At 32.8% G+C, this 22,696-nt stretch overlaps 1 protein-coding gene across 10 annotated transcripts in view; it reads right to left on the bottom strand.

Annotated features, from left to right (window-relative positions):
* LOC145288065 (uncharacterized) overlaps positions 1-22,696 on the bottom strand; it is a 612,213-nt gene that overhangs the window by 276,700 nt on the left and 312,817 nt on the right. For all 10 annotated transcript variants that reach the window (XM_080136116.1, XM_080136110.1, XM_080136114.1 and 7 more), the window contains one exon: positions 2,478-2,549. In XM_080136116.1, coding sequence (XP_079992242.1) covers positions 2,478-2,549 — 72 coding nt within the window. The remainder of the gene's footprint in view (positions 1-2,477; positions 2,550-22,696) is intronic.

Below are 22,696 nucleotides of genomic sequence, written 5' to 3'. Positions count from 1 at the left end.
ACTGCATATTTTTTTTTCCTGGGAAGGGGAGTATTGTGCGAGCGTTTTCTAGTCTCGCACAAAAACATGCATTCACATCTCAAGCCATTTTCCTTGTCATACACATACGCGCACACAAACATATGCATGCATGTACACACACATAGATATATTCACGTTCACGTACATACATCCACATGCATACGCACACATGCTAACATACACACATGTACATACACATATGCGCACACGTATGCACACATGGACAACGTCACTTCCCCTTTGAAGGAAATCCACACATGCGCAAAAGACCACCAGAAACACCTATGAAAGCAAGAAAGCTGAGCTGTTTCTCCCCTTTTTCAATTCGGCTTCCGACCTGAGAGGTCGACGCACCAACCAGCCCCTTTTCGGGGTGCGCGCACCCGTGCACCTCACGTCACCTGCTACTATGTGTGGGGGCAAGAGTCAACAGACAGTACGTACACTTTACACGCTTTCTATCTCCATGGCCTGAATTGATTTTCTCTTTCTCTCTCTCTATACAGCAATTGATTTTCCTTCTCACCAGTTAATAGCGAGAGACGCATGCCAAACTAAACATGTGCTGTACCCTTTTCTTTCATTTGTTTCTTCACGAAATAAATTCCTGTTCGTTTTATTCAATTTAACACGTTCGTTTCTTTCTCAATTCAATTAATTTGTCTTATTTTGTACGACGGGGTGACATATATAATAATACCACTAGTCCACTACATGTTCATTGACACAGTTTTGAAGAAACATGGCCAGCACTGCAAAGCACAATGCAACAGGAGATCGCTAGCACATCTGAGCAAACACTGATATAATTATGCAGGCAGCGGGTCTAATGTGAATATTAAAGGTTTTTTTTTTTTTAATGTAGTGTTTAACATTACAAAAAAGGAAAATACGACGATAGTTGCAGAGGAATTGTAATCTTTATTAAAATCTTTTTATCAAAAAAAAAAAAGAAAAAAAAATGGAGTAAAACATATTTTGAAAAAGCTGCAACAATTTTTTTTTTTCCAAACACAAAAATGAAGTCTTGAACATTACAACAAAAAAAAAAAGAAGAAACTGCAACAATTTCTTTTCTTTTGTAAGGTTTTCATTCCCTATTTTTTAAGGTTAACATTTATTAAAATAGCAACAAAAAAAAAAAATAAATAAAATAAATAATCGCATCTTTTTTTTTTCTTACAAGTCTTCAAAGTTGCGTGCGTTGGTTTCAGCGTCCTAAATGTGCACATGAAAAATATAATAATTTTAAAGAGATTCGAACAAAAAATTATTAAACTATCTTAACTAATTCTAGTCATGATTAAATGTTCATATTTCAAATAGTTTATAGTTAATAAATTATATTTAAAACTTAAAACAAAATTTAGCAGTTTTTGCATAAAATGCCATCGATGCAAGGGAAATAATTCCATTTGACTAAGACTTTTCTTCAGGAGAAAACGCAAGTTAAAGGAATTGTACTTTTATTGAAAATATGTTAAGGTTTTAACCTTACAAAAAAAAAAAAAAATGAAAATAAAAAAAAATGTAAGGATAGATGCAGATAAATTGCAATTTTTAAAAAACAGTGCCAATTTCGATTTTTTTTTTTTTTAAGTAACAAAGTTTATAACAGAAATTTAAAAAGAATTTTTAACAAATTTTCTTTTTTTTTAATGTTTAATATTTAATATTTTTAAATAAAAATTGCAATTCCTCTAAGTTGCGCTGATTTCAGCATCCCAAATTCTCTTTTTTTTTTGGGGGGGGGGGGGTGATGAATCTTAGTCAAACAGTTATTTCCCTTGCATCAGCGACTTTTTTTTTTTAAATGGAAAAACACCACAAATTCAATCATACGCTTTTTATGTACTGATGTATATACTAATTGCACACTTATAAGCTATAGGTATACATAATATCTATTAAAATCTATTTATGTAAAACTATACTTCTATTAAATGATACAGTGCCGCTTATACTATTTAAATGTTGGATCTAAATTAAAACTACTTTTGAAACAATTCTAAACTGATTTGATGTGAACATACTTTGAAATTAGCCAACATAAAAGGAAATTGAGCTTCCATTTTCTTTGCAAGCTGAAAACTGGATTCAATTTTAGGTTTTGTTTGAATATTTCCAACTCATCCACACATTTGTCATCGGATTTTATAAAGCACCCATTACTTACAAATACACAAACAAATGTTCACATATCTATTCATTTACATATCCATCCACTCGAACGTTATATATATATATTTGTGTATGTGTTTTATACTATTTGAAAACAAAAAGGGGCATAACTCAAATATCACAATTATGTTGCTAGCCCTTATATCACCTGTATTCTGTAGTTCATGGATATTCAAGGATATTTAATGCCATGCATAAGTCAATTGAATAAATCTAATAAGATGCTATCAGTTTATGCATTCAGAAAAGAAAAATACATTGTATTTTTTACTTACCGCCCCAAAGCTGGCAAGGATCTGTTGTTTTGCGTGCCAAATTGACTCGCCAAGTTGGAACTGCAAGCATTTCTGAAAAAAATAAATAAATAAAATAATGCTATTAAAAAAGAAAGGAGATTCATACCATCTATAACACAATCAGATCAGAAAAGGGTTCTTACATATATATATACGAGCAAACAGTTAATAAAACATGTTCAAAAACACTTTGAAATGAGTTAAAAACATATTTAATCTGAAAAGGAAACACTAGATAAGTGGATAGTCCTTAATCCGCGGAGTTTCGGAGAAATACTTTCCTTCTCATTTTATTTATATGTATATATATATATATATAAGTAGGTTGTAGTTTGCTTGAAGCATTGTTGAAGAAAATTATAAGATAAAATTAAAAGCCAAGAACAATGCGAGATTTTTTTTTATATAGAGTAAAATTAAATGCAAACAAAAGAAATAAATTTCTTTTTTTTTTTTTTTAGTTGTTTGTTTTTTCTTTTTCACACAAATTTTAACTCTAAACAACAGTAATTTTTTTTTTTTTTCTGTTGTATTCAATGGTGTTGTAAATCTCAATATATTTCAGACTTATTAGTCCATTTTCAAGAGAAGACAGCGGAAGAGTGACATCATTGAGGACACTTCTACTAAGGTTGCTTCTTTCTCCTCTTTTCCCCATATGATGATGTAAGGTTTAATAGCTCTGTTTTTAAGGTATGTAGCTATAGGAATTGCATAGTGTATGGCATATTTCCAACCGTCTTGTATATGTTCCCAGGACTTGATGCTGCATTTGACATTCAACCTTTTACAGATGGTCCAGTGGAGATATTTACACACCCCATTATGTAGTATGTACTGTATAGTAGTCATTCTCCAGTAGAACCTTACAATTGAATGTCAGGTGGCTCACACTCTCTACTTCTGTCTGGCAGAACCTGTTGTCATTGTTGAGACCACTTATCTTTTTGAAAGCATTTGTTATCAAGCCCTGATCTTGGGCAACCATTATAATACTCTCCTGATCATGGAGCGATCCTCTGTTTAGCCAATCTATAGAGCATTCTTTATCTATATAGTCCTGAATGAATTCACCCAGAAAATACTTGATACGCTATTGGTTGTCCCATTCTTCCAGTTTTTTTTTTTTTTTGCAATGGAAGTTCTTTGTGTATTTTTGGTGACTCATTTGGGCTATTTCTGTAGCAGACTTTTTTTCTGGTTCTGTCTCATTGGTCTTGTGCAAAATGTTTGGCCATTTTGTGATGGAGGTTGTTTTGTTAGCTCTTGTTTTGTAATGTTGATGTACCATTTTGAGAGCTCATCAGATATTGCCCGGTGCTCACAATAACGGCATGGTGCTTATAGTCAATCTCTGAGAGAATCATACTTTCTGCTCCTCTGAGCAAATACAGCCTTGGTAGACACTGGTTTCTCTATGTTATTCTATACAATGTTAACATTTTTTGCATTAGTGTCTAGTGTCCGCTTATGCCCCTTTGTGACCAGTTAAAAATGTCAAAACTGCATGTTATCACAAGCATAGCTGGTTGGTTAATTGCAGTTATTTTGTTTTTGTTTCTAAGCTCTGTTTACATATTTTCCTTACACAATATATATATTCACTGCCAACTTTCTCTCTCATCTTAACATGCTGGATTGAATTATTCTCTTTTATTCCAAGATATTTGTATTTTTCCTGCTCTTCTATGTCCTTGATGTCAGTATTTTTATTAAGCTGTATATTTTCCATTTGGACTTTCTTCCCAGCTCTGATGAAGCATTTGGCAAATTTTTCCAAACCAAACTTCATTCCAATATCTTTGGAGAAGTTATATATGACCTGCAGGAGTTGACTTAAGTCAATGTCTGTGCTGGCGTACAGTCTGGCATCATTCATGAAGAACAAGTGGTTGAGTCTTTTGTTCACATCTTGTTGGCAATCCTGATTTAGATTGTAGACACTCAGTTTTATTGATCAGCTTGCTTAATGAATCTCCAGGCAGAAAAAAGTAAAAATGAAGTTATCCCCTTAGAAGATTCCCTTCCTGATCTTGATGTTAGGGATTTTTACATCTCTTATAGTATAGCTTAATACAATGGTTGTTTGCCACACTTTTATATGTACAACAACCACAGTCTCCTTGATTACTGGATGAGTCACATAAATCAAGGCACCACAGTAGACATGCGTAAGAAACACTATCATATTCCTTCGATAATCAATCCAAGCCACGGTTAGGCCCCTCTGCCTTTTCCTACAATTTTCAAGAACAAATAAATTATGGAATGCCATTAGAAAAGTGATTTTTTGGAATTTACAGGGTTGAATGATAAAATTTTCACCCTAGACGACATGATTCCATTTCCGTGAGATGAATACAGTTTTTTTGTTGTTGCTGTTGACCTTATACTTGTTGACAAGTTGTGTACAAATCCCAAGAGTGATACGAGCCTTCTAACATGTTTGAAAGTGACACAATGAGCGAGATTGAAAATGTGCCATTGTACAACCAATGCTCTCTACCAACTCAAGTTATGACAACAGGACCATCGTTATTATTTTGAAAGCAATTCTTAACTTGGGGGAGGCGAGGGTGTTTCGTAACTATTTTGTACTGACACTTAACATCTTAATTAAAAAAGATATCATGAAACTTGAATTTAACTTAAAAATACTATTTAGAAAATAGCACGGTAACATAAGTGCATAAGCACCAAAACTGTTTTTCCCAAATTACTGGATTTGGCATTAAATAATCAGAAAAAGTTGCTGATAATGCTTACATTAGCTTCAATATATACGAACTGAATTACCTCCCTTAGTGTTACACACAATGAAATTGTTATTTATACATTCCTATATTGAAATAGAGATACAAGGCATATTATATTAGAGATTAGCCGTAGTCACCGGGAGTTGCCTGGATGAAAATATATCTGTTAGTTAGAAATTAATTCAAATAGTCATGTTTACAATTTTTACCTTGAAAGAAAAGTTTAGCGTGAGATTTGCAATACAAGGTCAATTAAAAAAGAAACATATCACATATGAGTAACGCAAACTCTATGGAAATTAGTTTATGCAAAATGCATAAAAGAAGGGGTAAAAGTAACGACCGGCAAATTGAAAGACAGCAAGCGGACCTGTGTATTTTCAAGATTATTGAAGCTTACTCGAAAGATTGTAGGCAGAACAGAACACAATTTTAAAACTCCACTGAAATCAATTTTCAAACTAGAGAATCCAAACAAATTTATTTATTTTAAGTCTTACAAAATAATAAAAATAATTACTAATATGAATTTTTAATTACATTATTAATTTTTGTTTTGTGAAAAAAAGAAAATCAATTACAAAAAAGAGGGCACTCCTGTATGTTGGGAACAATATAATAATCAATAGATAATTGGCTTTATAATAATAATAATAATAATAATAATAATAATAATAATAATAATAACTAGCAGAACCTGCGGAAATTCCACAGTGGACTCTTTCATATCTAATATATTGATGTTGGCATTTTTGTGAATGTTCAGCATAAATGGAGACACCCTGATATTATTGTAATTCTTTTGTTAAAACTGCAAAAGTATATATTTTAGCTAGCAGGGACGCCTGGCATAGTCTGGTCGTAAAATATGCTTAAATATGATATTTTAATTTATGCAGATTTCGTATATATTACTATAAGAGTCAATTTTCGACCCATTCTTATATATTATAAACCTGTGATTTCAAAAATAAAAAATATATCCATATGGCTTAGGCGCATCAGCTTTAATCGAAACTGAAACCAAAACTTATGAAAAAAAAAAAGAATGTATGTACATATAACTTGAGTTCTTTCAGCTATAATCGAAACCGAAACCAAAACTGATGAAGAATTCTTGGTAAAATTATTTATTACAAGAAATGGAAAGGCATAACAATTAAACGACAGACACTTGGAAGAAAAAAAATAAATGTGATAAAGAACATAACACACACGCTATCGTATTAATATATAGATTAAAATATGGTACTCATGCAGAGTGATCCAGACGTAACACAGCGCACACTCGGCTTTCCTCGGAACATGACGTCAACAACCAGAGTAAGCCAAGTGTCGATGAGGAAATTAAGCTGTCTGACGTAACATAAAGCTGAGCCAATGACAATGTAGCACAATGGTTTTCAATGTGATGCGCGTTCACATGAATTGAAAATTTAAAGCAGCAGACGACAATTTGGAAGAGGAAGAAAAGAAAAATTAGTAAAAAAAAACAAAAAAACATGAATTTTACAGTTTTAAGTGAGCAGCTGAAAACACCAGCTGGAGTCCTCGATTTTGTCAAGAAAAATTTACTGGACACAGGTGCAATCTTATTATAAGAGGAAAGGTAAGTGATGGCTATGCCTGAAGGTGTCAGGCTACCAAATGCCGAACATTTACATCATCTGGACTGATAACTTTTTTGGCAAGTCTAGGCTGACAATTGCCATCATAATTAAAATCATCCACTTGTGGGAGTTCGAGCAAGCAACACAGAAAGACTTCCAGCACAAATGCGGAATACGATCTATGCACACACACACCATTAATAAAACAATGGTCTGAGGAAACAACAACAATATCTGTTTTAATATGAAAAAAATAAAAACTATCCCACCCAATTTTGTTTCAACTTTTCTAGTTCTCAGGTTTTTCCTTGAAAAAAAATAAAAATAAAAATAAATAAAATAAAAATAAAAAAACACCCAAAAACCAAAAATAAAGAAATTGTTTATAATTTTCTTGAAAAAAAAAAAAAAATTACAAAAAAATTCCTTGAAAGTATTTATTTGACTTACCTCTAAACCTTTTCTTGAACAAAAAATCTTTAACATTATTTTAAAATATATATATATAGCAAAAAAAACAAAAAGAAAAATATATTGTTATAACATTTTTCTTTACAGTTAATAAAACTTAAAATTTAAGGAAGTTTTCTTTTCTTGTTATGCTTTCATCGGCGACGCTCGGCTTAATTTCCTCGGCGATGCTTGGCTTACTCCGGATGTTGATTTCATGTTCTGGAGAAAGCCGGGCGGACTGTGAGTTACGTCTGGATCACTCTCTGCATGAGTACCTAAAATATTTTATGTACCAAAAACCGTTTTTCATGAAACTATTTTAGTTAAAACAATGTTGTAATAAAAATAATTTATTTAGAAAAAGGAACTGTCATTTAATATATATATATATATATATATATATTTTAGATTTAATGTTTTTATGAAAATGTTTTATGTACAAGACCAGTTTCATTTCGCTAATAACATGTTGCTAACTTCGAGGTTTCATAACATATGCATCTGGGCTTTTGTTTACATGTTATAGCAATTAGTAGTAGCAATAATATTTTAATGAATGAAGACATCAGTGTCTCTCTCTCTTAATAAACAAATGTAAAGAAAAACAAACAATGAAAAAAACAAATAATTGCTCAATTTTTGTCCCCACCAGCCGAAAGATGTGTTATAGTTTTTTTTATTACGAAATAACTTAAAATCAATTATTTCTTAACTTTTGAAAGATATAACCCTAAATTTTATAGAATTAAAAACAAATATAGTTGTAAGAGCACGTCATTCAAATGTTGCCTTGAGCGTTCGTAAATGTGTATTCTGTAATTAATGCATATTCCTGAATTAAATTTTAACCAATCAAATTTGCCAGAAAGTGTGACACACAAAAGAACACACACGCTATCATATTAATATGTATATATATATATATATATATATATATATATATAAAGATGATGATGATGATGATAATAATAATATTAAATACGAAATCACCATAAATTAAAATATCATATTTAAGCATATTATATGATCAGGAAATGCTGAGGAGCCTGCTAGTATATATATATATATATATATATATATACATACATACATAGATATATATATATATACACTCTTATAATTTTTTTTTTTTTTGTGTGTATTGATATTCATATTTAAAAGCCTTTCTTCTATTTATTTATAAAAGAAAATACAACCGTTATATATGGGTCGTGGAATTGCATTCATTTGCAAAAGATCTCGCTAATTTACATATTCTTTTAAACATTCATTTTAATTAATTCTCTATTTGTTTTTTCGGCTTTTTTTAGGGAACGATCATCTTTAGTTAACTATTACGTGTAATTATATTCATGCAGATATTCTACATGATTTATCCTTGCATTATATTTGCATAAAAAGGTTATAGTAAACACAGACCTCTTTTTATATATATTTATGTATGTGTGTGTATATATATATATATATATATATATATATATATATATATATATGTGTGTGTGTGTGTGTGTTTGTTTTAAAAATTTTGTCTACCAATCTCCTCTGTCAGTTTTTGGTCTACAGACATGAAAGTTAATATATAGGGTATTCGAACCCATGCAAAACTTTATATTGGGTCTTAGACGGGGAAAATCGGTGCAATAGTGCGAAAATTAAGAAAATGGAATTTGCCAGGGTAATGTCAAACAATGGTATTACGAATATGCATGCATGACATAATATTTATTCAGGTTTTTTGCCTTGCAGCAAACATGTCGTCATTGGGCAGGCATTAACGTCAAAGGAAAAAGTAAATCGTAAGCTAAACGTTTTGTGGCACACAAGTCATTTGTTTTAACTTTAAATCATTACTTACTATATATTGGGTCAAAAAAAAAATAATACAATAATAATTACGATTTTAAACATATTTTATGATCGGGCAATGCCGGGCAGCCTACTAGTGTGTGTGTGTGTATATATATATATATATATATATATATATATATATATATATATATATATATATATATTCGGAGATGGATACATAAACAATGAATGCCTACGTTTCTATGCATGTGTGTGTGTGTGTGTGTACATATGCTCTCTGTGTGTGTCTGTGTGTGCGTGTGTCCATCTACTGAAACCAGCAAACTAAAATCTAGGACAACTTAATTAGTAGTTGCAGACTTTTTGGAGTGAATACAGGAACCATCTACTTCAGTGGAGCAGGATGAAAAACACTTTAATTGGCTTCAATATTCAGATATTGCCAATATTATTCCTCCCACCTCAATCAGGGAAACTCCATATGTCCCCTCCCCGCTTCACATATATACATTGTCAGCTAGAGAGAGAATGCATATTTGGTTTTGATTGTATTTAGGGAAAAAAGAAAAAAACTTATGCCCCTTCCTCTAATAAAATACTTAGCTTAAGAACAATAATCTTCTGTAAAGAATAGATTTCTTCAGGTTATCAGTAGCGTGGTTAAAATATATGTAAACAAAGAAAGTACATACAGTACTATAATATCTTTGTCTCAGTGACGAGTTTGTGGACGCCATTGGTAACGTACTTGATTACTGATCTAATTTTGGTGTAGTCATATATATATATATATATATTGTTATATTCCTAAATACTTAGGAAATAAAGACAAACGTGAGTTACACCGAGTGGTATGTGTAATGGGGTTTATTTATAATACAGAAACGTAAGGCTGCTCGCCTAAGGTAAATAGAAGTACATAGTAACAAGTATGGGGAAGAAAGTCTGATAATCAACACGTAAGACTATCCGTCTTACTGCGACTGCTTGTCTGCTGCTGTCTGCCGCTGTCTGCCAAACAGTCCAATATATATATACAGTTTGTAACCGGTGTATAGCCAGTTATGTTCCTTCACAACACCTCCCCCTGAAGCTGAAATCTTCCTGATTTTAGCTTAAATACCTCTTCCTTTTAGGGTCAGGGCTTAATCTCCTGGTAACTTTTCTCTTTCTTGCGCTTTTCCTTCTGGTCAGCGTTACCCGGGGTAAAGGTTTCTGTCCAGCCCGTATGGTCGGTTCAGGCGAAATATTCATTGTTTGCGGTACACACGCTGGTTTTGGTATATCAAAAATATCGCACAATGTTTCCATTGGTGTCTCTTCCACATTTGGAGACAGTCTGGGACGTATTTGATTTCTGTGTCTTTTGCAGACAAAACTTAATCCTTGGATGGTATAGACCATGCTCCCAATCCTTTTTTTGATAATACCTTCAACCCACTGATTTCGTCCATTTTGAAAATTTTTGAAATATACATTTTCACCTGGGGAGAAGCACTTGGTATTAAGGTTTTCTTTTTTGAAAACTTTCTTTTTCTCTGGTAGCAGCCTATCGAAGACAGATCTTATCTTTCTTGCAAACATTAGCTCAGCCGGGGAAGAATTGACATTATTATTAGGATTTGGTGTCACCCTGTAAATTGCTAAAAATGTTTGAATACATTGTTCGTCTGTGTCCGTAGTAAGATTTTTCTTAAGTGCCCTTTTAAACGTATCTACAAATTTTTCGGCCAACCCATTCGATCGTGGATGGTACACAGGTGTTGTCATATGTAGAATATTTAGTGAGTCACAGAATTCTTTGAATTCATGAGCAGTAAATGCTGTTCCATTATCGCTCACTAAGGTTTTTGGCACTCCAAAACGGCTAAAAATTTCATTAAGCGCACTCACAGTGTTTTTTGCTGTTGGATGTCTAAACTTAAATATTTCTGGCCATTTTGAAAAAGAATCTACAATAATCAAGTAAAAATAACCATTTATAGGTCCCGCATAATCAATATGCAGACGTGACCAGGGTAGGTCCGTCTTTGGCCATGGCGTCGTTTTTACTGGAGGATCTCGAGCTGCTAATTGACATCCTCTGCATGTCTTGACACATTTTTCAACTTCCTTGTCCATACCAGGCCAGTACACATATCCTCTCATAAGGGATTTCATTCTCGAAATGCCCGGATGACCTGTATGAAATTCCTTCAGAATTTTCCTCTGTAACGTTAGTGGAATTACGATCCTCTCACCATACATGAGCACATCTTCACAGATGGAAAAAGGCGTTGTTTGATCTACCTTTTTATTTTTTTTTTATCCATCCCAATTGATTTTTCATTTTCTTAATGAAAATGTCATTTACTGCCTCTTTTTTTATTTTTTCGAAAGTTACCGGAAGTTCACGTATCATATTACACATTGAACTTGTACATTCACTTTCGTCTTTAAGCGCAGCAATTACCGTTTCTTCGAAACTTTCGCTTCTTTTAGGGATCAACCGTGATAATGCATCTGCGTGTCCTAACTTTTTTGAGGATACATGTTCCATCTTAAACTGATAGTTTAAGAGGGTTACAGCCCATCGCTGTAATCGATTCGCAGTATGTGTGGGAATGCCTTTCTTTGATCCAAATATGGTAAGTAGGGGTTTATGGTCGGTTTGCAAAATAAAAGATCGTCCATGGAGAAATCGATTGTACTTTGTAATTCCAAATATTATCGACAGCGCCTCTTTTTCAATTTGGCTGTAATTTTTCTCCGCTGCAACCAACGTTCTTGAAGCATGGGCGATAGCTTTTGTCCTACCATCCTCATACTTGTGAAGTAATACAGCGCCAACACCGTAATCACTGGCGTCCGTTGCTAGTATTAGTTCCTTTTCTGGATTGAAATGTGCCAATGCTAAGTCTGACAGTAGACATCTTTTGATATTTTGGAAAGCAGATTCACATTCCTTATTCCAGTTCCATTTAACACCCTTTTTCAGTAACTCGTTAAGAGGAGCTCTTAAATTATGTATGTTAGGGATGTAAATTGCATAGTATTGAACTAATCCCAAAAACGATTTTAATTTTGTCACTGAATCTGGAGCAGGCATCTTTTCAATTGCTTCAGTCCTTTGTGGATCCGGTCTTCGACCCTCTTTGTCGATTATTTGACCTAGATATTTAATTTTTTTCATAAAAAAATCGCATTTTTCTGGGCTCAATTTAAAACCAAATTCCTGTATTCTTTTGAATACTTCTTTTACATGCTTCTTATGATCTTGCAAATTTTCACTTTTAATTAGGATATCGTCAAGGTAGGCCATTGAAAATTCCAACCCTGCCAGCATCGTGTCCATAATTTGCTGGAAAATAGCAGGAGCAACCTTTAATCCAAAAGGAAGCCTCTTTAGCTTAAAAATGCCCTTATGAGTATTTATGCCTAAGTATTTGGAGCATTCATCGCTGATCTTAATTTGCAAGTAAGCATCTGAGAGGTCTATCTTAGAAAAAATTTTTCCTCCGTTAAGCTTAGAGAACAGATCTTCTGCGGACGGAAGGGGATAATTATGGTCCAATAGACAGTCATTTAAACCCGTTGAAAAATCTCCACAGACCCTTATTCTGTTATTTTTTTTCTTTACATACACGGTTGGACTTGCCCAATCTGTGTGGTTAACTTTTTCAATGACTTCCAGTTGTTGAAGTTTATCCAACTCTTTTTCGATTGCGTCCATCGCTGAAAAAGGCACATTCCTTTTAGGTTTGAATACTGGAGTGGCATTTTTCTTTAATTCAAATTTTGCCTCTGTCTTAATACAGAGTCCTAGTCCTTCGGCAAAAACATTGGGAAATTCAGTTTTCAAATCCTTCAGGAAGTCTTCCCTTTGGTTTGCTTTTTCTGCAGTTAAAACGTTACAAAACGAATTTATGGGTTTCTCCCATAAATTAAACAGGACAATCCAATCTACCCCAAACAGGCATGTATTCTTTCCTGGTACGACGTACACTTTGGATTTATGAGTCTGGTTAGCGAATGTCACTTTGCATTTTAATTCTCCCTTGAACTCTAATCTTTTGCCGCACACACTTCTCGCCGTCTTTCTGGTTTTCGTTAATTCAGGTCGACCTATCCTTTTCCATATATCTTCATTTATAATACTAATATCTGCACCGCTATCCAGAAGCAATGTAACCAGATGTCCATTTATCCGAACATCAACATATTTCCGTCTTTCGCAGCTTTTTTCTTTATTCATGCGAAGCGTATTTACATTATCGGTCCCTTGTCTTTTCTTCTGGGCACAGTATGTTCCCTTGTGACCTCTGAGACCACATTCATAACATATTTTGTTCCTAAACCAGCAGGTCTTATTGTTGTGTCTTAAACTACCACAACATTTACACTTTAGCTTTGGGTCTTTGTATCCTTTAAGGATCCTGTGTTCTTGGAACCTGGACTTTCTTGTGGTCCCTTGCCTTTTTACTTGCTGCACCTTAAAAATATTTTTCTCTTCAATGCGAGTGTTGTCTTTCTTTATGTTAATCAGACGTTGACACTCTTCAGTGACTTTTTGCAATGTTATGTTAGGATCCGCCTCCATAATTGTTAGGATCCGTGAACGTATATCTTTGTCCCTTGGTGCTGTGAGACCTTGTACAAAGATTAAACATTTAAATTGGTCTGCGGAAATTTCATTCAATTTAAATGATTCGCATAAACAGTTCACAGTGCAAGCATATTCTAGATAGTCTTCAGCTTCTGCCTTCTGAATGTTCAAACATTTGTATCTAGAGTGAAATAGGCTATCCCTTTTATCAAATATTTTCGACAAGGTACTAATTGTTTCCTCGAACGAAACCTCCTCCGGTTTTTTTGGTAGAATTAGATTTGCATACTTGGTGTTTTCATCAGTACCCAGTTTTTGTAGTAGCAGGGTAACTTTTTCCTCATCGGTCCAGTCTAAACATCTTTTCGTAAAAATTGTTTCGTATCTTCTGTAGTATGCAGGGAAAGTAACACCAGTATCCGGGGAGTAACGAAATTCCGTTAGTGAATTTGAAATACCCTCGGCAGAAAAATTAGTCTTCTTCCCGGTCGACGTTAGAATTAGCTTTTCTAAATTCTTTTGCTGTGTCGACATTTGTCGTTGTAGTATGTTTGTTTGTTCTTGTTGTGCCTCTAAAGTTTTTTGTGTTCTTTCTTGTTGTTGTTGCAGCTGTTGCTGTAGCTGTTGTTGTTGAATTTGTTGTTGTTGTTGTTGTTGTTGCGCTAAAAATTGTTGAGTCATTTTTGTCTGTTCCTGGATGCTAAGGGCTAGAGCCTTAGTTAACTCTGCTAATTGTTCCATGTTAGCTTCTAGTACAAAAATGTCTTTTCGAATTCTACACAATAATTCCAAAGAAAAATCGTAAATTTACGTATATCGTAAATTAGTAGCAATATGCAGACACAACACGTTTCAACAAAGTTCATCCATAGTAATTCAACAGGCTTTGTAAAATAATTCTTTTTTTTTTTTTTTTTTTTTTTTTTTTTTCAACAACGTAAGTTCATACACAAAATATTTCTTACTTCCCACGACAAATAGTTCCAATTATTTATATAAAGGCAATAACAAACAATTAATTTTCCAAAAAAAAAAAAAATATATGGCTGCCGTTCCCACGTGGCATAAAATGGTACAATAGTCGTTGTATTTATATTTTTTCTTTCGAAACTCGTAATCCTTTAGTGTAGTTTCGAATTCAACTTGCGACCATTTTTTTTTTTTTTTTTTTTTTTTTTTTTTACTTGTCAACATAAATATAAATTCCACTTTACCTTGAACATGTTTCTATAATTTCTTGTGAGTTCTTTACGAAGAAAAATCCGTACTTTTCGCTACTTTAGGTAGGAAAAATTTTTAAATTCATTGACGCACGTGGTCAAAAATCCTTGTGTAGTTTGTTTTTTTCGTAAAACAAAAAATCCTTGCATTGTACACAGTCCTTGGTACGGTAATTTATCTCTGTTAAGAGAAAGAACATCCTTTCGTCGCCATTGTTATATTCCTAAATACTTAGGAAATAAAGACAAACGTGAGTTACACCGAGTGGTATGTGTAATGGGGTTTATTTATAATACAGAAACGTAAGGCTGCTCGCCTAAGGTAAATAGAAGTACATAGTAACAAGTATGGGGAAGAAAGTCTGATAATCAACACGTAAGACTATCCGTCTTACTGCGACTGCTTGTCTGCCGCTGTCTGCCGCTGTCTGCCAAACAGTCCAATATATATATACAGTTTGTAACCGGTGTATAGCCAGTTATGTTCCTTCACAACATATATATATATATATATATATTCTCTCTAGTGCTTTTTTCTGTACACATTTAAACTTTTCTTTTTATGATTTTGAACTCATTCCATTTGTGATTTTTTCCAAGGAATTCTGCCTTTTGGATCATTTTGAATCATCTTCCAGTTACGCGATTCCTTTGGAACTTACTTGTGGATTGGAAGTTTTTAATTTGACCATGTTTGGATTTTACCATTCTTGGATTTTTACCCTTCACCGGACTATCCATTCATGTGAAATCTTTTTATCATTTTTTTTTTTACCTCCTATTCCCTTTACCCCACCCTTTTTTTTAACCAAGTAAGATCTGTGACTTACTTGTGGTTTCATTAAATACTTTTACATGTAAAATCCGATCCCGCATTTTGCTAATTCCTGCCCTCTGATGAGAAGGAGAGTATTTTTTCGAAACTCCACGGATTAAGGACTATCCATTTATCTTGTGCTTCCTTTTTGAAATTAAAAATGTTTTTTAACATGTTTTATTAATCATTTGTTCATATTATAAGCTCTATTTCCTTTTCTGTTTTATTGAGCTTTTACATCTGGTTGAGATTACTTTACTTGTAAATATTAACTCTTTAATATTTATAATATATTTTAAGTTTACTATTTTGATTATCTTGGCAAACTTATTGTAATTTTTATTTCTTATATATATATATATATATATATATATATATACTAGACTACCCATGACCCGTTGGGTCAATACGTTATATTAATTATGGAATTAATGTATGAGCATGACACTTGTGATGTAAAGAAAATAGTGTTTTGTAACATAACAGAAACATTTCTATGAAAGTATATCAAAATGAAAAAAGAATATAGATAGATTTCTACGAGTCGTTCTGTTCATAATTGCTTATTTTAAAAAAAAAACAAAAAACTTACACCCATTGAATTATAAGTGGTTTGCCATACTTATAGGTAAATGTGCACTGAACAGATACCATAATACTTAAAGTTAAATTCAAATGTTGATATATTTTAATTTAAACGTGAAAAAAAACAAAAACAATTGGGATGCTGAAAACGTACACAGTAAAACAATGTTTTATTGTCGTGTTGATAATTTATTTGTAACGCAAATTAAAAAAAACATTTTCGGGTTATTTATTTATGTTGGTAGTGTAAAAGAAAAAGTATGAATGTTTTTAAGAACAGTGTATTAAAAATGAAGAATAAATTTTAAAAAAAGGAAGTCTGTGGGTAAATCGTCGTTGTAAAATGCTCTTATGGTTGTCAAGGGGTTAAAGCAGATTTATTTTTAAGAAAATTGCGTTAAAATAACTTAAACGTAATACGGAAATGAACAATGTAAAAAAAATTTTTTTTAAAAAGCCAGAAAGTATTAACAATTGTTTATTTGGATAATTTAAACACGAAAAAAAGTTGGAACGCTGAAAATGTACACAGTAAAACAATGTTTTATTGCTGCATTGATTATTTAGTATAATATATATCGTATATATAAAACAGGTCGAAGAATATACATATTATTTGTAATCACGTTTTGCGTTTACTACCCATATCTTGAAATTTCTTATTCAATAAATTTAAGATATTCGCTTTTCTAAGGACGTCCGTTTGTTCAAACGAAACCGATCCAGTGATTTGTTTATTTATTTACGCTGTTATGGGTTTATGTTTATGTATGCATGCGCAACCGGAAGTTGTAAACCGGATATTGGGTTACAACACACGTTACAAGGTCATTTGAGTTTTATATATATATAATTTCAGGTATCCATATAAAATATCATCACAAGGAGATATATTTATTTTTCAGTATTTACTTCAATAGTGCTCAATACACAAGCAGAACTAGGTAGCAAGTCATGAAAATATATATGACAATTAAGGTCACCTCATATACAAAACAGAATAGTAGGAAGTAAAAGTCAACCTAGCCTTTGGCTAAGAGAAGTCCTGCCAGTAGCTAATGGAATCATTAACCAGTGGACGGGAATAAAAATAAATCCGATTGTTTAGCTAGCTAAATATATAAAAACACCAGATAACATAATTTAATGAAATAATGTTTTCAATGATGTGGCCAATGTCTTTCCTTAAAAAAAAGCGCAAACTACGCAAAACACATCGAATTCAGACTTTACTTAACACTCATCATCAAGAACTGGCGTATATTTTGCTGTATCCACGAGTGGGCCAACCCTAAAGGTTAATGAAGAGAAGAAAAAAACATTTATTTTTGAAAAAGATAACTATTATCGAAAGTCTCAAATTTTTTAAATTCATTTAATAAAGAAAAACTTATGTTTTTTTTTTATTATTACATATTTACCCCAAACATTACCACTTTGATGTAGTGGGTTACTTTCAGGGAAGTTGCAAGGATAGTATGTAGGGAGTTGAACAGCAAGATGTCTGTTCACATTATACTTTAACTTCTGCATGTCAGAACAGTTGGGAAAGCAGGAACTTTGAAGGAAATTTCCAAGTCTAACAGTTCTGGGGAAGAAATTATTAGAGCAGAAGGCTTTCTGACATCTGGGTATCTCTGGGTAGGGGTGGGATTTTGCTGCTTGTTGGGTTTGTCGAGGGGTATTTATGTCGAGGGTGTACAAGGGTTTGTAGTTCGTTGGAGCATCCACCATTAAAATACTTGTAAAACAGGCAGAGGGATGCAACATTTCAGTGGGACAGAGGTTGAAGCTTAGATTACAGTTCAGAACTTATCAGGTTGGGTACTTTCTTTTGAACCATGTCCAGGAGTGAGAGACTAGTAGCAAATGCAGTAGCCCAAATGTGACAACAATACTCCATACATGGGTGAATAGTGGCTTTGTAGAGGTACAGGATACTTTCAGGCATAAGTAACTTTGATGTTCTAACTTTTTAATATTTCACTCTCTAATATATATATATATATATATATATATATATATATATATATATATATATATATATATATATATATACGTAAATTGAATAAAATCACAACCTACATGAATAGAAATTCACTTATTTTGGCGTTAAGCTCTGACAGCTGTTTCGTGAAAGGATGGACAATTACCTCTCGTCCATAAAACTGTAATCTTCCATCCAGTCACTCCTCAGAGACGCTTACAACTATTCCCAACTAGTTTTTCAATCCGTTGTGAACACGTTTATTTTTTTATTTTTATATATATATATATATATATATATATATATATATGTATGGATATACTTTTTATTTATACGTCGCTACACATTAACGAACATGTTTTGGTCAGCCAGTTACAAATAACGAACTCTACTTTTGTATAAGCAGGATCACCTGAAGACGTCTCATTACTTGTAATTGGCTGACTGAAACGTGCTCATGAATGTGTAGCGACATATTAATGCTTATGTAAAACAAATAAAAAGTATATCTTGCTTTACTTCCGTATTGAGCACTCTTGCATTAACATTGTTAAACTAATTGGTTTCTTTGCTTCTGAAAAATATTAACCTGGAATAATAACATTTTCATAAGGATCTACTCAAAAATATTAGATCTAATTAAAATTACTTTTTATTCAACAGTTTAAGTATTACCAAACTGCTGTAAATTTTCGAATTTCGTCTTTTTTCAACTTATAACAAAGTATTAAAATGGCTTTGCATTTTTTACGTAAATAAAAGATTTACAACAAAAAAACGGAGGAAAAACAGAAACAAATATGAAGAGGCCTTTAAATCTTCAGTCTCTACTACATCTCGTCACATTAAGCATTTAATATCTGTACTGGCTGCTGCTATCTAGATATTTATTTAAGATGGCGTCCATTTTTTAAATCTTCTCCGACAGATAAATTATTTTGAATGAAATAAAATTGAAATACAATTTTTATTGTTAATATAGATTCACATTCTGCAAATAAAAAATGGCAAACCAGAACCAAAGATTGGTTTTGTAAAAAGGCAAAATATTAATCACTGAAAAACAGACCCACTTTTAATCCCCTAAAGCACAGCCGACAATGAGGCCCCTGCATACCCAAACCCTCGAGTCCAAAATAGAATTATTACCGCTCCATTGTTAACATGTCATGCGACATCTTCCTTCTGCTGTACAACAAATACTATTGGAAAACTTATGAACCTACAGTTATTCATCAGTTTCCATGATTAAAATAATGACTTGTGTTCAACTACTTGTATACAATTGTTGACAAGTATTGCTTTAGTGACTTGTATTCACGTAATCGTTGACAAGGGGCATTGCGTTTCAACATTAAATGGCTCAAAAGGGATTGATATTCCGCAGAACCAACAAATCAATCCATGTTGTCGTTCTAATAGTGATGGGAAGATTCCAATATTTTCCCGATTCCAATACAATTGCCGATTCTAATTCTTTTTAAATTTCTAAATATAGTTTTTTTGATGTGAGGGCGGTAGATTACTGTAAAAAACTAATGTAATATGTGCATATATTTGCACAAACATAAAAATATACTTGCAGGAGTAATCTATAAATATTAGTTTTACTAATAGTTTAAAACCAATAGATATTCATCATTCCATCATTATTATGAGCCATGGAAAATTAAGATCTAAATAAAATTAAACAAAAACAAAAGAATCGTTTTTAGCATTGGAAAAAAGGCCCAATATTTTTTTTTCTTTTTTCGATATCTCAACATGTTCAAAATTTTCCAATTCTGATTCATCGTCCCAACACTTTCTACACTCTTAATTTTCCCTTTCAAAATTTTGAAATTTTTTCGATCTCATTGTTTCATCTTACCTGAATTCTTTGAAATCTTAAGTAAATACTTTTCTTTTTTATTTCTTCTTCTTACACCAAGTGGCTTTACGTCTTGTTTACAACTAATTATAAAATTCAACTAACTCTAATTTTCTAATAATAAAATCCAACATGAAAGCAAAACCTTGTGCAGTTGATTTGACAATATCTGAACAATGAAGAACACGCAAATATCAGCCATTTAATCTGGTTTTGTTTGTTTACAACAATCACTCGCCATTCAACTTCCCTGGGAATTGGTCAGTAAAGTAGTGTAGGGTCTGTCAACAACACACTGGGCTTATTGTCTCCTGTGCATACAGATCCTCTTTTGTCTACCAAAGAGTTCATAAATGAGAGAAATCGTTCAAGGCAACTGCCAATCAAGCATTATTCAGTGACAAAAAATAACACGAAAGCAAAAAATATTTTTGATACTCATCTGATCTATACTAATATGATAGAGAAATATTCATCTGTTGGTCCACTAACAACTTTGAGACTTTTACATTTGGGAATGAGCAATTAAACCACCGAGTATCCTATTGTATTTATCCAGATTATGGTTCAAATATGCATTTTATTATCTGAGCAGAGAGCACAGATATATATATATATATATATATACATATATATTACTTGTTTATTGTTATATAAACATGCTCACATCCCGCTGCTACAAACAGCCACTTGTTTCAATCAAACAACAGATATCATCAGGCATTTCAATGAACATTTGAATAGTCAAGTCGCTGCCTGATGATATCTGTTGTTTGATTGAAACAAGTGGCTGTTTGTAGCAGCGGGATGTGAGCATGTTTATATAACAATAAACAAGTATTATCAGCTCTTTTTATTGAGCACTATCCAACAACCTCGTTGAATTCACTAGTCCATTACTTTTGAATAAAAAACCCGAGTATATATATATATATATATATATATATATATATATATATATATAAAGTAGATGCATTCATATGTTTGTCTGTGTGTACAATTCTCCTACAGCCCATATATTGGGCTGATCATAACCAAACCTGGCATGATGATCGTCCCCCACTTATGGATGGTGCACACCACTTTTGAAGGTTAAGGTCAAAGGTCAAGGTCATAGTCTATGTATATATACAGCCCACACCACTGGACCGATCATGACCAAATCTGGCATAGTGATGGTCCCCCATCTAGGGATTGTGCACACGATTTTCCAAGGTCATAGCCTATGTATATATACTCTTCTACAACCCATACCACTGGACCGATCATGGCCAAACCTGACGTGATGATTTCTCCAACCTAGGGATGGTGCACACCGTTTTACAAGGTCATGGCCAAAGATTAAGGTCGAGACTTTATTATCCACTTGGATACCTGCAAATATACATAAAATACGATATCTCCTCATAAAATTTTATATGGATACATTAAATACTACTACTAATAATAATAATCGTCATAATAATAAACAAGACGAAAAGAAACTGCCAAATTGTAGATTTTGCGTCTCAGCAGACTACAGAGTGAAGTTCAAACAGACAGAAAACCAAAACGAAACAAATATGCAGAACTTGCCAGAAAACTGAAAGACATCTGGAACATGAAGAAAATCAATATAATACCAATAAATGTAGAAGCACTAGAAACAGTCCCAAAGAATTAGAAAAAAAAAAAAAAAAAGACTTGGAAAAATCGGAATTAAGAGGAAGACCGAGACCATGGACGGATGGTAATGCTGAAAATAGCTGAAATCTTAAGAAAAACATTGAACACAGAAACTAATTCACATGAGCAAAAAAGAAATCTGTCAACATCGACTGACACCACACCAAATGGTCGAAAAAAAAGTCAGGGAGGATGGAAAGCACAAGGAGAGAAAGCACTAACTAGACGTCCACTGGATAGGTGCAAAGTGAATTGGAACATTGGGGAGGCTTATTGCCACACAAATTTCAATGATGACTAATAGTCATTGCCAGAAAGAAGTCAATGTCAAGTGGTTGTAAATTTCATTATTAAAACAGGTGGAGAGTACAGGAACTCTGGATAGACTTGTTGTCATCCAGACTCCAGGGAACACCACCGGTTGTTATCAGTAAGCAATCTCTGATGATGGCCTGCGTAAAGACTCCTAGTGAGTGAAGAATAATGATAATATATATCTAAATAAATGAAATAATATACAAAAACAAAGATTCAAATGCAAGATTTTTGAGATTGAAAATCTTTTTGGATGTGTATCACCTTCATTCCGGTATTGTTTTTTTGGTATTTATTGGATATTCGAAGACTTTTTTGCATGAAGACTCTCCTTGATGATGCATAGTTTTTGTTTGATTACAGGAATTTCGTGTTATTACTAGAATTTATTCAAGTACGTTTCGACTTCTAGAAACACACATTCGCTTTCCTTTGCTCCGAAACTGACATTAAATCACAGAATGCTATAACTCTGATTCATCATTTATTTATAGCTCTATTACAAAATTTGAAACGACTATTTGTA

The sequence above is a fragment of the Euprymna scolopes genome, chromosome 11 (assembly GCF_053919585.1).
Source record: "Euprymna scolopes isolate OS-2025 chromosome 11, ASM5391958v1, whole genome shotgun sequence".
In the NCBI taxonomy this organism is placed as follows: domain Eukaryota; kingdom Metazoa; phylum Mollusca; class Cephalopoda; order Sepiida; family Sepiolidae; genus Euprymna; species Euprymna scolopes.
The sequence above is the reverse complement of the archived record's forward strand: the minus strand, read 5'-3'. Positions and strand labels throughout refer to the sequence as shown.